Source organism: Elgaria multicarinata, chromosome 12 (genome assembly GCF_023053635.1).
Source record: "Elgaria multicarinata webbii isolate HBS135686 ecotype San Diego chromosome 12, rElgMul1.1.pri, whole genome shotgun sequence".
Lineage (NCBI taxonomy): Eukaryota > Metazoa > Chordata > Lepidosauria > Squamata > Anguidae > Elgaria > Elgaria multicarinata.
The window spans coordinates 4,075,902-4,088,325 of record NC_086182.1 but is presented as its reverse complement, the minus strand read 5'-3'; the positions used below and the strand labels follow the sequence as shown (position 1 = coordinate 4,088,325).

General features: G+C 46.4%; 1 protein-coding gene across 1 annotated transcript in view; it reads left to right on the top strand.

The window, feature by feature from the left end:
* ARHGAP25 (Rho GTPase activating protein 25) overlaps positions 1–12,424 on the top strand; it is a 52,248-nt gene that overhangs the window by 23,424 nt on the left and 16,400 nt on the right. The window contains exons 3-4 of the mRNA XM_063139371.1: positions 7,123–7,210; positions 9,777–9,896. Coding sequence (XP_062995441.1) covers positions 7,123–7,210; positions 9,777–9,896 — 208 coding nt within the window. The remainder of the gene's footprint in view (positions 1–7,122; positions 7,211–9,776; positions 9,897–12,424) is intronic.

The following is a 12,424-nucleotide window of genomic DNA, read 5'->3' as shown; positions in this document are numbered from 1 at the left end:
AAAGAAGAACAAACTATAGCATAGAAATAAAAACACTTTTTTAAAATAACACACTGAAGTAAAATATATGCTCCAAATAAATTAAGTATCATTGGAATATTAATTCTCATAAAATGTATAAAATGGGCCTTTCTCTGTCAGCCTCCTGCCATCTCTCAGAGAAAGGTCCGCTGCCATTTTTGCCTTTTCAGCTTTTCTCTGTCAGCCTAACCCAATCAGGTACCCTCCAGACGCCCTGGATTACAACTCCATTCTTCCCAAGCCGTGCTGGCTGTGAATGATGGGAGCTGTAGCCCAGCCCAACACGTTGGAGGACATCTGCCTTTGTTTCAACTATCCAGTGTACCAGCGCAGACGGATTATTACTTCTCGGTTTACTGGCAACTTTTGCTACAGTCAACATATTTCAAATCCTCTTCTTGATGCTCAGTTTGCATAAGTCCCGTCCATGTAGCCCAACAATACAATGTAAGGATTCAGTGGGAGTCTGTGTCAGAGCAACAGTTTATAGGACAGTTTTCAAGATGTGAGGGTGGCGGGAGGAACCCTTCACTTTGTTGTGAACATCTCCATCATGGATCACACCCATTCTGATAGATTTGCATAAGGCCAAGCAGAGGTCATGTGCCCACCATGTAACATCTCATAGTGGGTTTCTTTGTGCATACATGGGGATCATGCAGGGTCTTTTATAAATGCAGTATGCCTGATATTTTTAGAAATTGATTAATTTAGTGTTTGTTCCCATTTACCCATTAAACTGCCCCCGCCCCAATGTATTAGCGATTCACACAAGTGTGATATGTTTTGGATAGTAGATCCTTCCCCATTTTTACATTCTCCAAATTTTTGAATTTAATTCAATTAATCCTAATTTTTCCTATAGATACATTCTTCAGAATGTAACTGCAGAGTTGAAAATACCGAAGCCAATGTGGTGCTTATATACTTCAATGTAAATTGAACTCCCTTCTTCTTCCTGTATTACATCTTTAAATCTTATTATAATGAGTCCAAGTAGAAGGAATATCTCCATTTAGGATGTATCATGATAAATAAAGGACCATTATGTTATTTATGAATAATTGTAATAAATAATACATAAATAATAAGGTATTTATTTATTTATTTATTTATCATATTTATACCCCGCTCCTCAGCAAAAAAAGGCTCTCAGAGCGGCTTACACTTAGTAAAAAAGACAGGTAGCGATGAAGTATTAGGGCTGAGATGTTTTCTAATTAGTTCCCACACTTCCGAGACTACTGTTATGCATTAATTATATTTCTGATCAACTGATGACTAAGAATTCTTCTCAGAATGATACACGAGCACTTCCAGGAGCGGAACTCCTAGCGCTACCAGTGAGAAGCTATTCCTTCAAATCCTTCCCAGAACAATACCAAGAAACAGTAGCTCTCGAAGGTTTCACACAACTGTCTGCAGTAGTGTGCAGCCCGTGTCGCCAGGGGTACCAGTAGTCCTGCTCCTTTCCTGCTTCCCCCCGCCTCAAACCCCTTAGCACAGAGGGGCTCATGAATGACCCAAATGTGGCTCATGCATAGTGAATCCTCCCTCCAAAATTTGCATGTGGTGCAGCCCTGCCCCTTCCTCATTTACCGTCTTCCTCGCGTGCCTCCTCCATCCCCTTCCCCTTCCTGCTAGTGGTGACAGCCTAACCAGCTGGCTGTGTCTGGGGGCCGCCTTCACACCACACTGATTGGCCAAGCAGGGCCGCCCGTCATTCCGCTGGTGGAGGGGGTGATCTGCCTGTTTGACACAGAGGAAATTAATTGCTATTAAAGCTCGAGCTCTGAACTTTTTTGAACTTTCAATTTTTTTCTGCGTATCTACACTGCTCAAGCTTCAGTTTAGAACAAAAACGAGAAATATTGGTCAGGTAAATCTTGAGTAATAAACCTTACAATACCGTATTCTTACATAAGAAGATACCGGGCAGTGTTGTGTGCCATGTTAAGGTTGCAATCCTCTATACACACTCACCTCGGAGTAAATCCCATTGATAGTTAGTTCTGAGGAGGTACCCATAGGCTTATGCTGTATACTACTGAGCTGTCTATTTTAAATGCAAAAGAGTAATAGATAACAATAGGACAATTCAGCCACCATTACCTTAAGACTTTTACAATGAAGACTTGTAGGAGAATTGTAACTCAGCAGTAGAGCACATGCCTGGAATGCAGAAAATCCTACGTTTAATTTCTGGCATCTTCGAAAAGGCTGGGGAAGAAGACCTCTGCCCAGAACCCTGGAGAGATGCTCCCAGTCAGTGTGACAATCCTGAGTGAAATGGGGCCGCTGAGAAGGGAGCGTCCCATATTGCAGTGGAGGCTGATGGCTCCGATGTCAGTGGGGCGGTGAATCCGCTTCGGGTTTCAGTCGGAACTCTAAAGGAGCTTCCAAGGTGCTTCGCATTCTGAGCTGCTCCACACCTTGGAGAGCTCCGTTCTGACTGAAACCCAGAGCGGATTCACCGCCCCACTGACTTCGGAGCTACCTGCCCCTGCTGCTATATACCATAGCTGCATCCTCCACCTTGACATTTTAGGCAATACATTAGTTCTTAAGACTTGAGTTTCTCCCCAACTATGAGATGCTCAAGAAACAGCAGGGCGTTTGTGTTGTTTTGGGGTGATATTATCAGTAAGGAGCAAAAAATTAAGCTTCTTCAGCAAGTTAAGTATATTCCCACACATGCCAAAATACCTTTTCATACCAGCAGATATTGGCCTTTAGGTTCACTTGTTTCATTAACATGTATAAAATCAGACTTTATGAGACTGGTCGTGGAAACAGAAAGTTGGCATAACTAGCAAGTTACTTAAAGAGTTCGAATATTGACTTCCCAGAGTCCATCAGAGCTAATTATACTTGTCTTCCTCCTCCTCCACCTCCCTGAGAGCTATTTCAAAGTCACAAGTCCCTATTTTATTCCTGAGGTTTTATTAAGTGAGCTGATGGATGCAGCAAGAGAATTGACAAATATTGCAAATTAAATATTTACAAGTTCTCTTTTAGTCTGTACCCTTTCTTGACTTTCTTTGCAAAAGTGGGGCTGTTCCCCATTGATGAGTATATTCTGGTCCTGCCAGTGCCCATATAAAGGCCTGATCAGAATCACCTCTTTCCCCAGGGAAATAACCGGCCTCCAGCACATACAACCTAGAGATCCTCCCTTGGGTCACACTACCGGCCTGTCCAGACTTGCATCTACAATACATGAGCAAGGCTTCACCACCACCACCAAATAAGCAATATGTAAATGGAAAAAATGTTTTGTTTTGGCCCTCAAAACATCCAGATTTCGCGGTCACACAGTGAAGCTGGTCTGACAAAAGGAAGTACTACTTCATGCAATTTATGGAACTCGCTGTCACAAGACATAGTGATGGATACAACTGAAAGGACTGTATATTTCTTCCCTATTTCCCCCACCTCCCTTCCCACTGTAGTTTTCCCTTCATAACATTTTACATTGTAAGCTCCTTGGGGCAGGAACCTGTCCTCTTATACTCTGTAATCTGCAAGGCACACGGACGGACGGTGCTATATAAATACTAAATTGTAATAAATAAAGTGAAATTAGTCTATCAAAGAATATGAAAACTAAACAGAACCTCCCTCTTCAGGAGCAGTATGCCTCCAAATGCCAGGAGCTTGGGACAAGCAAGCAGGTCAGACCACAAAAAGTGGTCTTATCAGATGCACCTGACTGTCCATGTTTGGGAGAAGAAATGTGGGAATACATTTCCCCAGCCAGCTGTGCCCTTCAGAGGTGTTGGATTACAACTCCCATCACCTCTAGCCAACAGCTCATTGGGCATACTGGCTGGGAAAGATGGGAACTGTAGTCCAATACATCTGGAGGACACTAGGGTGGCGTGAGCTGGAGTAGAGGGACCTTGTTCTAGTCAAGCAAGGAGCGCTCTTGCATCCCTTCTTGCCTAACGACCTGCAACCTTTTGCTGGGGTGGGGGAGGTGGCCCCCCCTCCGAACTGCCTCTGGATTCCATTGGTCATTGGCTCCTCGCCACCCCTGCTCAAGAGTCTGCACCGGGGTTGCCTTTTTTGCAGCAGGCCATGGAAGGAACATGATCAGTGGAGGCTGGGGACCCTGTTGTCAGTGGGGCTGTGAATCTGCTCTGAGTTTCAGTCAGAACTCTATTAGAATGTAAGCCTATGTGGCAGGGTGTTGCTGTTTTATTCTTTTACTATGTACAGCACCATGTACATTGATGGTGCTATATAAATAAATAAATAAGTTAATTAATAATAATAATGGAGCTCTTTTAAATGGCTTTTAAAAAGAGGTTTTTACTGAAACCTGGAGTGGATTCAGTGCTCCATGACATCAGAGCCACCAGCCTCCACTGAACACACTCCCCTCTTAGGGTCTACAAATTCGGCTGCTGCCAAAGGTAGAAGAGCAGGGGCCGATAAGGAGCTGGCAGTCCTAGCCTGTGCTCTTCCCCGTCCCCAATAGATTTCCTGTCTTCTGATTTCACTTCTCATTCTCACAGGCTCATCCCTAGTGTTGCGCTGCCCCGGCCGCCACCCTCCGTCTAATCTGCTTCAACCACTGCTGCCTTTGACTCTTGCCGCACTGCTTCCTGTGGCAGGAACACACACACACACACACACCATGTGGTCCTCCCCACCCTATTATCTGTTACACCCACGGTGTAGAAGTTGCTGGTCCAAGTGAGAAGTGGAGTCTTTATAAGCCACTTCACAGAGCACATTTTAGCAAGTAGTGAAAAGGACACCCAAGCCGTCCTCTGCGTTACCCCACTGGGCCAAGTCATAGGAGCGTTCCTTGTGACTGGCCTGACTCATTTCACTGTGTCAGGGGCAGGCTGGCTGGCTGGGCGGCCGGGCGGCCTGTGAGCATGAAGAAGAGACTTTGTGCACTTTCAGGAGTGTCTCCGTTTTGTCCCACTTCATTTCAGAGAGGCATCTAAATAACTTGAAACCAGGAGGGAATCTACACGTCGTACGGAAGGCGCCTACGTGCGCCTCCAGTGCGCCCTCAAAACGGTGGTGTAGAGGGAGAAAGAAGAGGCGGAGGCGGCGGCGGCGGTGGCAAGGTTCCCCAGCCGCCGCCTCCTCCCCGCCGGCCTCCTGCTGCCGGGCTAAGAGCCACCCAAGTCAGAGAGCTCGGCTTCCGCTTCCGCCGAGCTCTCCGGCCTGGGTGGCTCTTACCCCGGCAGCAGGAGGCCAGCGGGGAGGTCGCCGCGGTGGTGGCAAGGACGCAGCCGGTTCCCCAGCCTCCTCCTCCTCCGTCTCTTCTTTCTCCGTCTACACCATCGTTTTGAGGGTGCTCTGGAGGCGCACGCAGGCGCCTTCAGTACGACGTGTAGATTCCCTCCAGGTTATCTTAGGGAGCGCCTCACCCCTTATATCCCTGCCTGATCTCTGCAGTCATCGGAGGGTGACACTTGCAGTGGAGCATGTAGTATTGTACCACTCATCCTGCTGTTTTTTCTCTTGCAAGGAACCCAAGTCCTCCTCCTCCTCCTCCTCTCCATTTTATCCTCACAACAACCCTGTGAAGTAGGTTAGGCTGAGAGTCAGTGACTGGCCCAAAGGCACCCAGTGAACTTCCATAGCCAAGTGGGAACTATAACCCGGATCTTCCAAGTCCCAGCCCAACACTATAATTACTACACCACACTGGGCTGAGGGCTGAATACAATTTTGGAGAAGCTGTCGGGGGTTGCATTCCATTGGTGAGCGGGGCTCAAAACACTACCATATTTTAGCTTAAAGCAGGTCTTGCCAGTAACTGTTTATTTGCATGGTGCGGGGAATGTGGAGAGGGAAACGTTTTCCTCCCTCTCTCATAATAGTAGAACCCCGTGGGGTCATCCCATGAAACTGATGGGTGGGAGATTCAGGACAGATAAAAGGAAGGACTTCTTCACACAGGGCAGAGTTAAACGATGGAATTCACTACCCCAAGATGGCCACCCATTTGGATGGCTTTAAAAGTCCTTCCTTTTTCTGTATTGAATCTCCCACCAATCAGCTTCATGGGATGACCCCTTTGGGTTCTAGAATGATGAGAGAGGGAGAAAAATGTTAATTCAAACTTTTGCCAGTCCAAATTTTCATTTAAAATTTTTCATTTAAAAATCCATGCTGTGTAGCAAGTACATTGGATAGCACTTATATGTTCACCGTGGAAGGCCTTGGGGGGCATCGTTATACTCTGCACTGATTGCTTAGACTCTGCCACTGTTAGATCAATGTTCTTTTCACCCAAGGACGATTAGGTCTCCAGAAATTTGCACACAAATATGTACACGGAATGCCCCAAGACTGTTGTTTTTGCTGTAACAGACCTGCATGACAAGCCTTCTGGAAGCGTATATTTGATGAAGCTTAGGTTTTGCGATGATAGGGGAAAAGATGATCAAGATCAAGAATTATAATGAGAATTGGGATAAGTATTTATTGCACTGGCATAAATAAAATAACTGGAATGCTTCCCTGGAAGTATTACTATTTTGAGGCTGTGATGTTGAATTTGTAGCTAAATTAAAATATCTGTATCTTTCAAGGATTTTTTTCTGTTGATGATTTGACAGTTTTTAAGACTTATTTTATACCCTAACTTTTTGGGGTGACTATATTATGAATTTTGAAATATATCAAAATATATAAATCTCGCTCAAAAACATTTCTTTTCTCAAAAGCTTTTTAACCGTAGCCTGGTCATACTAGTCTATATTTAGTTTTATTGTCCCTGCCCCTATTGGTTTTCCCCCTCCCTCCCCTGTCTGTTACGGTGATTTTAGATTGTAAGCCATATGGCAGATCATCTTGTTTTGTTTTATTCTGTACAGCGCCATGAAAATTGATGGCGCTTTATAAATAAATATTATTAATAATATCATATATATATATATATATATATATATATATATATATATATATATAATATTATATTATATTTAACCTGTATTATATTTATGAATCAAATGTCAAAGACTAAAATAATTTTAAAAGACCACACCTGAGTTTCCTGTATATATGTATGTCTTCCTGTATGTCTTTTATTGGCCAGTTCAAGATGGTTGCTGCTGCCTTTCCTTGCAGGGCTTGGTCCGTCTTCATGGGAGTGCCGTCAGGGAAGTGGCTGCCACCTCTGACGAAGTTGGGAGGTTTGTCTTTGAAATCATTCCAGGTAAATTCATTGCATTACAATTCTAGTCTTTATTTCTTTGCCTCTTGCTCATTTGTTGAGGACCCGTTTATGCTTCCCACTTGGATCAATTTACTGTCATGGCATCTCCCCAGGTACCATGGGAACTGTAGCCCTGTGAAGAATTTCTCGTTGAAATGTTACAACTCAGCACATGAAAATTCCCACAGGGCCTTGGTTGAATTCCGGCCTTTTAATTGGGGTTTAACTGCTTTGGATTTTCAGTGCTGGAATGTGCTCTTAAGCCTAATCTACATTAAACAGGATATTGCACGATGAAAGCGGTATATAAAAGGCAGGAGCCACACCAAGCAGGGGATAGCACTATGAAAGCGGGATATGGGATGTGTCAATGGGCCCCAACAATTGTCAGAGCACTTTAATACCGTTATAAAGCAGTCGTGTGGCTCCTGCCTTTTATATACCGCTTTCATTGTGCAGTACGGTATTTCTTCGATTGTAAGACGCCATCGATTCTAAGACGCACCCCATTTTTAGAGATGTTTATATGAGGGGGAAAGTGTGTCTTAGAATCGAAGAATAGGGTATCTTGCTTGGTGTAGATTAGGCCTTTGTTATGTAAGGACGCAATTGCTGTAGGGAAAGGGGTAAGACTTCCCATTTGTTCACTACAGTTCCTGGATTGTGACAATCCCCTGGGACAACCCTCCCGCAATGCCTGGCTCTGAGGAAGGACTCCTTCAGAGCCAGGCATTTGGGGCAGGCCGGCTCTCTGCAGAGCTGCACCGACTGCTTTCTTTGGCTGGTGCGACTCTCCAGAGAGCCCACCTTCCCTCTGGCTTCCACTGAGACGATCCCCAGAGTGTGCCAGAGGGCAGATCACGGCAACGGGCAAGGAAGAGGGATGCAGTGGTAGCGGTTGTGGGAGCCCACACAGCAGTGCTGCACGTATGCTCTCCTAGCTCAGGTGGCAGGAGAACTTTTGTTAGCGCTGTCTGGGGTTCAGTTCCCCAATGCACTGAGTTAAAACAAGGGTACAAAAAGTGTGGTTCCCCACACCAGACCCCAATATTTGCTACTGTTGAAATGGGATGGGGTGGAGAAAAATACACTCTAGGAAAAGGCTCTGTGGTTCCTGCTGTAGAAGCCTCATTCCTAGACCATCCCTGGAGAATCCTAAGAATCTCTAGGAACAAAGCTTCTAGAGGAGAATCATAGAACCTGTTCCTAAAGTGTTTTCCTCTGTTTTTGTGCTTGGGTGCTGGGGCAGGGAGGGGGCTTCAGCATCCTGATGCTGTGACATGGGACAGGTGCTGTTGCTGCTGGTGGGAGTTGTGTGGGTGGGTGAGCACACATGTACAGCTGCCGCCACCTCCACAGACACCCAATTCAGCCCTTGGGCTTGAAGGTTGTGCACCCGAGTAGCAAATGATGCTAAAAGGGAAGAGGTTGTGGCCTAATGGAGACCCCTGAAGGACTGGATTTGGCCCCAGGCCTGAGATTCTACACTCTTGGAGTAGGGACTGTTCACACAACATGCTAGCCTACACTCAACCATTGAGTGTGCATTGTTTTGAGCTGTGGGTTTTTTGTTGAACCATGGGTTAGCGTGTTATGTGAATGCAGCACATTTCTCACAGTGTGGGTTATTATGTTGTCTGATCACAGCCAGGGTGGCTTGTCAACCATGCAGCGTGGCTTGTTAACCACCCTGAACAACCCAACAACAAACCATGGGTTCTCAAGGTAGCTTGTTCAAGGAAAATAAGCTGCACTGCATGATTTGTTTGTTTGTTTATTACATTTATATGATTAACAAGTCATCCTGAATGCATTCAGACATCACAATAACCCATGATTCAAAACAACCAGCACTTAACCATTGAGTGTCGGTTAGTGTGTTTTGTGAACTATACTGAGACAGATGGACTAGCGATGTCACAGGAACTATTTGCTACAAACCAATGACAGTCCCTGCCAACTTTTATTCCAGACACTCTGGGCGTGTGGATGTGGGTTCATTACCACCACCCTCTACCTGTCCGCCTCCGCTCCCCACGAAAAATTGGTATGCCAGTAGTTGAAGTGTCTTGATTGCATAGGGAAGGATTTATTTATTTATTTATTTATTTATTACATTTCTATACCGCCCAATAGCCGGAGCTCTCTGGGCGGTTCACAAAAATTAAAACCATTCAAAGTATAAAACAACAGTATAAAACCGTAATATAAAATACAATATAAAAGCTCAGGATGATCGTATTTATGTGTCTCTGACAATGCATCCTTTGTACAACTCTTTAATGGTCATGTTATAGAGAAGCGGTGAGAGTGTAAGGTGAAAATGATATATTCTTGATAGCTAAGAGCCAGAAGGTTCTAGAAGTTGGCTCTAAATAAACCCTGAAGTACACTTATCCCTTCTGGCTATGGAGAAATTCTTCTGTAGTGTGCTCCTGTGAGTTGCTGCCATATTTTACAGATGAAAGCCTGTTGGGGGAAATGTATCACTTAGCAGAGCAAGAAATCAATACATGGTGTTTTCTCCATCTCCCTGCATGAGTAATTCAGTTTCTCTCCCCTGCAGGCAACTCAGGAGACCAGAATCGAACTGGACAAGACGCTTACGTGCTGATGGCCAATTCCCAGGCTGACATGGAAGAGTGGGTCAAATCGCTCCGAAGGGTGGTGGGATCTCCTTTAGGAGGTAAAGCAGGGCAACTGTCTGGGCACAGCTCTTTAATGATAGCACACTCTGCAATCAACTGTCACTTTGCGCAGTTCCCACCCATTCTATCAGGACATGTGCAAGAGATGTCCCCATTGGATCGCACCATTTTAGCTCTTCATGTTTCGTCACTGCCAGAAGTTAGAGCAGAACATTTCCAGTGATGAGGCAAAGGAGGCTTCTGCAAATTTTATGATGTGAAAAAGTTGTGGGCTGTACTGATATCTAAGCTATGCAGAGCTGGCCTCAGTTATGTACGTGTTAAAGAGTCAGATGTGAGTGAGCTACTTTTTGGGCAGGGAAATATGTTTTAAATAAAGTAGTGCGTGAAATGAAAGCTGGACAACAGGTACAAAAATACCTTTAAGGAGCCTCCCCCAACCTGGGAAGGTAGGCTGGGGATGATGGGAGTGAGTTGTAGTCCAACCCATCTGGAGGACACCAAACTGAGATACATCGGAAGCTGCCTTCTACTGAGTCAGTTCTTTGGTCCATCTAGCCCAGTAGTATTGACACTGACTGGCAGCAACGGCTCTTCAGGGTTTCAGGCAGGAGTTTTTCCAGCCCTACCTGGAGATGCTGAGGATTGAACCTGGGACCTTCTGCATGCAAAGAAGGGGCTCTGCCATTGAGGTATGTCCCCTCCCCCCCACCCAGAGAAGGCTAGTCCTTTTAATAGGGGCCGTTATTAGGATTGAGAGGCTGTAGTGTCATTGGCTTTGCCTGTGCCTTCCCCAGGAGCCAAAATGACACATGCACAGTTGTTGTTTTTACCCACTCACCCACCCCGCCTTGGGACTAACAGCAACAAAAGAACTCCCCCGGGTGCTCTCAGTCCAGGCGTGGGCAACAAACGGCCCTTTCCCCCCTCCCTCCCTGTTTGAGATGCTGTTAGATGCCTCCTCTTTCTTTTTTTCTTTTTAATGGTGTCCCCCACACCTCATTTTCCTGTGCCCTGGCTCTTGAATGAAAGTCAGCAGCCAGCTGAAGGGCGTAAGAGGAGAGGCGTGCTGGAGCCAGCCTTGCTGTTGGCTCTGTGGAGGGAGGGAGGGAGGGGGGTTAAGGAGCCTTACCTTGATTTTCTGCCCCTTGTGTTCACAAGGAGGGGCAGTCTCTGGTAGTTGGGGCTTAGCTAGGGGCCATAGAATCATCGAATAGCAGAGTTGGAAGGGGCCTACAAGGCCATCGAGTCCAACCCCCTGCTCAATGCAGGAATCCACCCTAAAGCATCCCTGACAAATGGTTGTCCAGCTGCCTCTTGAAGGACTCTGGTGTGGGAGAGCCCGCAGCCTCCCTAGGTAACTGGTTCCATTGTCGTACTGCTCTAACAGTCAGGAAGTTTTTTCTGATGTCCAGCCGGAATCTGGCTTCCTTTAACTTGAGCCCGCTATTCCGTGTCCTGCACTCTGGGAGGATCGAGAAGAGATCCTGGCCCTCCTCTGTGTGGCAACCTTTCAAGCACTTGAAGAGTGCTATCATGTCTCCCCTCAATCTTCTCTTCTCCAGGCTAAACAGGCCCAGTTCTTTCAGTCTCTCCTCATAGGGCTTTGTTTCCAGACCCCCTGATCATCCTGGTTGCCAAATGGGAAGCCCGTGCAGGGTGGGAGTGAACCGTGGACTTAGCCGTTGGGATGCCAGTGGCTTGTTCCTGTCATGCATGCGGGCACAGTCAGTACAGGCCACACTCCCAGTCCACTGCCTCCAAGGCGGCGTCTGAGAAAAAGCGTCCCGTTTAACGTGAATCTGGTGTTGGCAACAAGAGGCCGTCTCAGTGGCTCATACAAGGGGGTCTTTGATGTGATGGCACAGAGACGCACGTGCCTGATACTGGCAGCTGGCCAGGCTCCCCCCCCCCAGCTATGTTATGAAGAGCCCATTCAGAGACCATCTATCAGTTACTGTTTCTTATGGACCTTGAAGTGCAAGATTCAGACTCCTGGATTTCACCCGGCAGAGAATAACCGCCGTGTTCCGGTGGGGTTTGGACTCACGGCCTCTCAGCCACAGAACTCGTTCATTTTGAAAGTGCTTTAGACTTTGGCCCCACAGAGGCCGGTTGCAAACGTTCCCCTCTGCAGGCTGGGCAGTCATTTCTTGACAGAGCGTGGGGCGTGATCCCGGGCTGTACGCCGACTTTCACTGGCACATGGCAAAGGGGTGGTGGTAATGATCACCTCTTTTGTTTGCTGGGTGCCAGAAGGAAGGTAGGCATGGGGTGGAAGGGGCAGCTTTTTTCCTGATCAACTTCCATCCTATTAAAAGAAGTCAGACACTGAAGTAATAAGGGAGGAAAGGAGCCATTCGCTATCTACAATGACAGGTTTATGAGGGTCCTTTAAAAGCCAAAGAGCTCTCTATAAACCATCCAATCCCACCCACCCCGCCACGATGGAAAAGCCAGAAGCAAAACCCTAACAGACCTCGGAATGGCAGCCACCGGCAGGTCCTTGAGGCTCCCCAGGGGAAGGCTGTGTGGATGTTGTGCTGATTTGGAAAGGGAAGAGGCG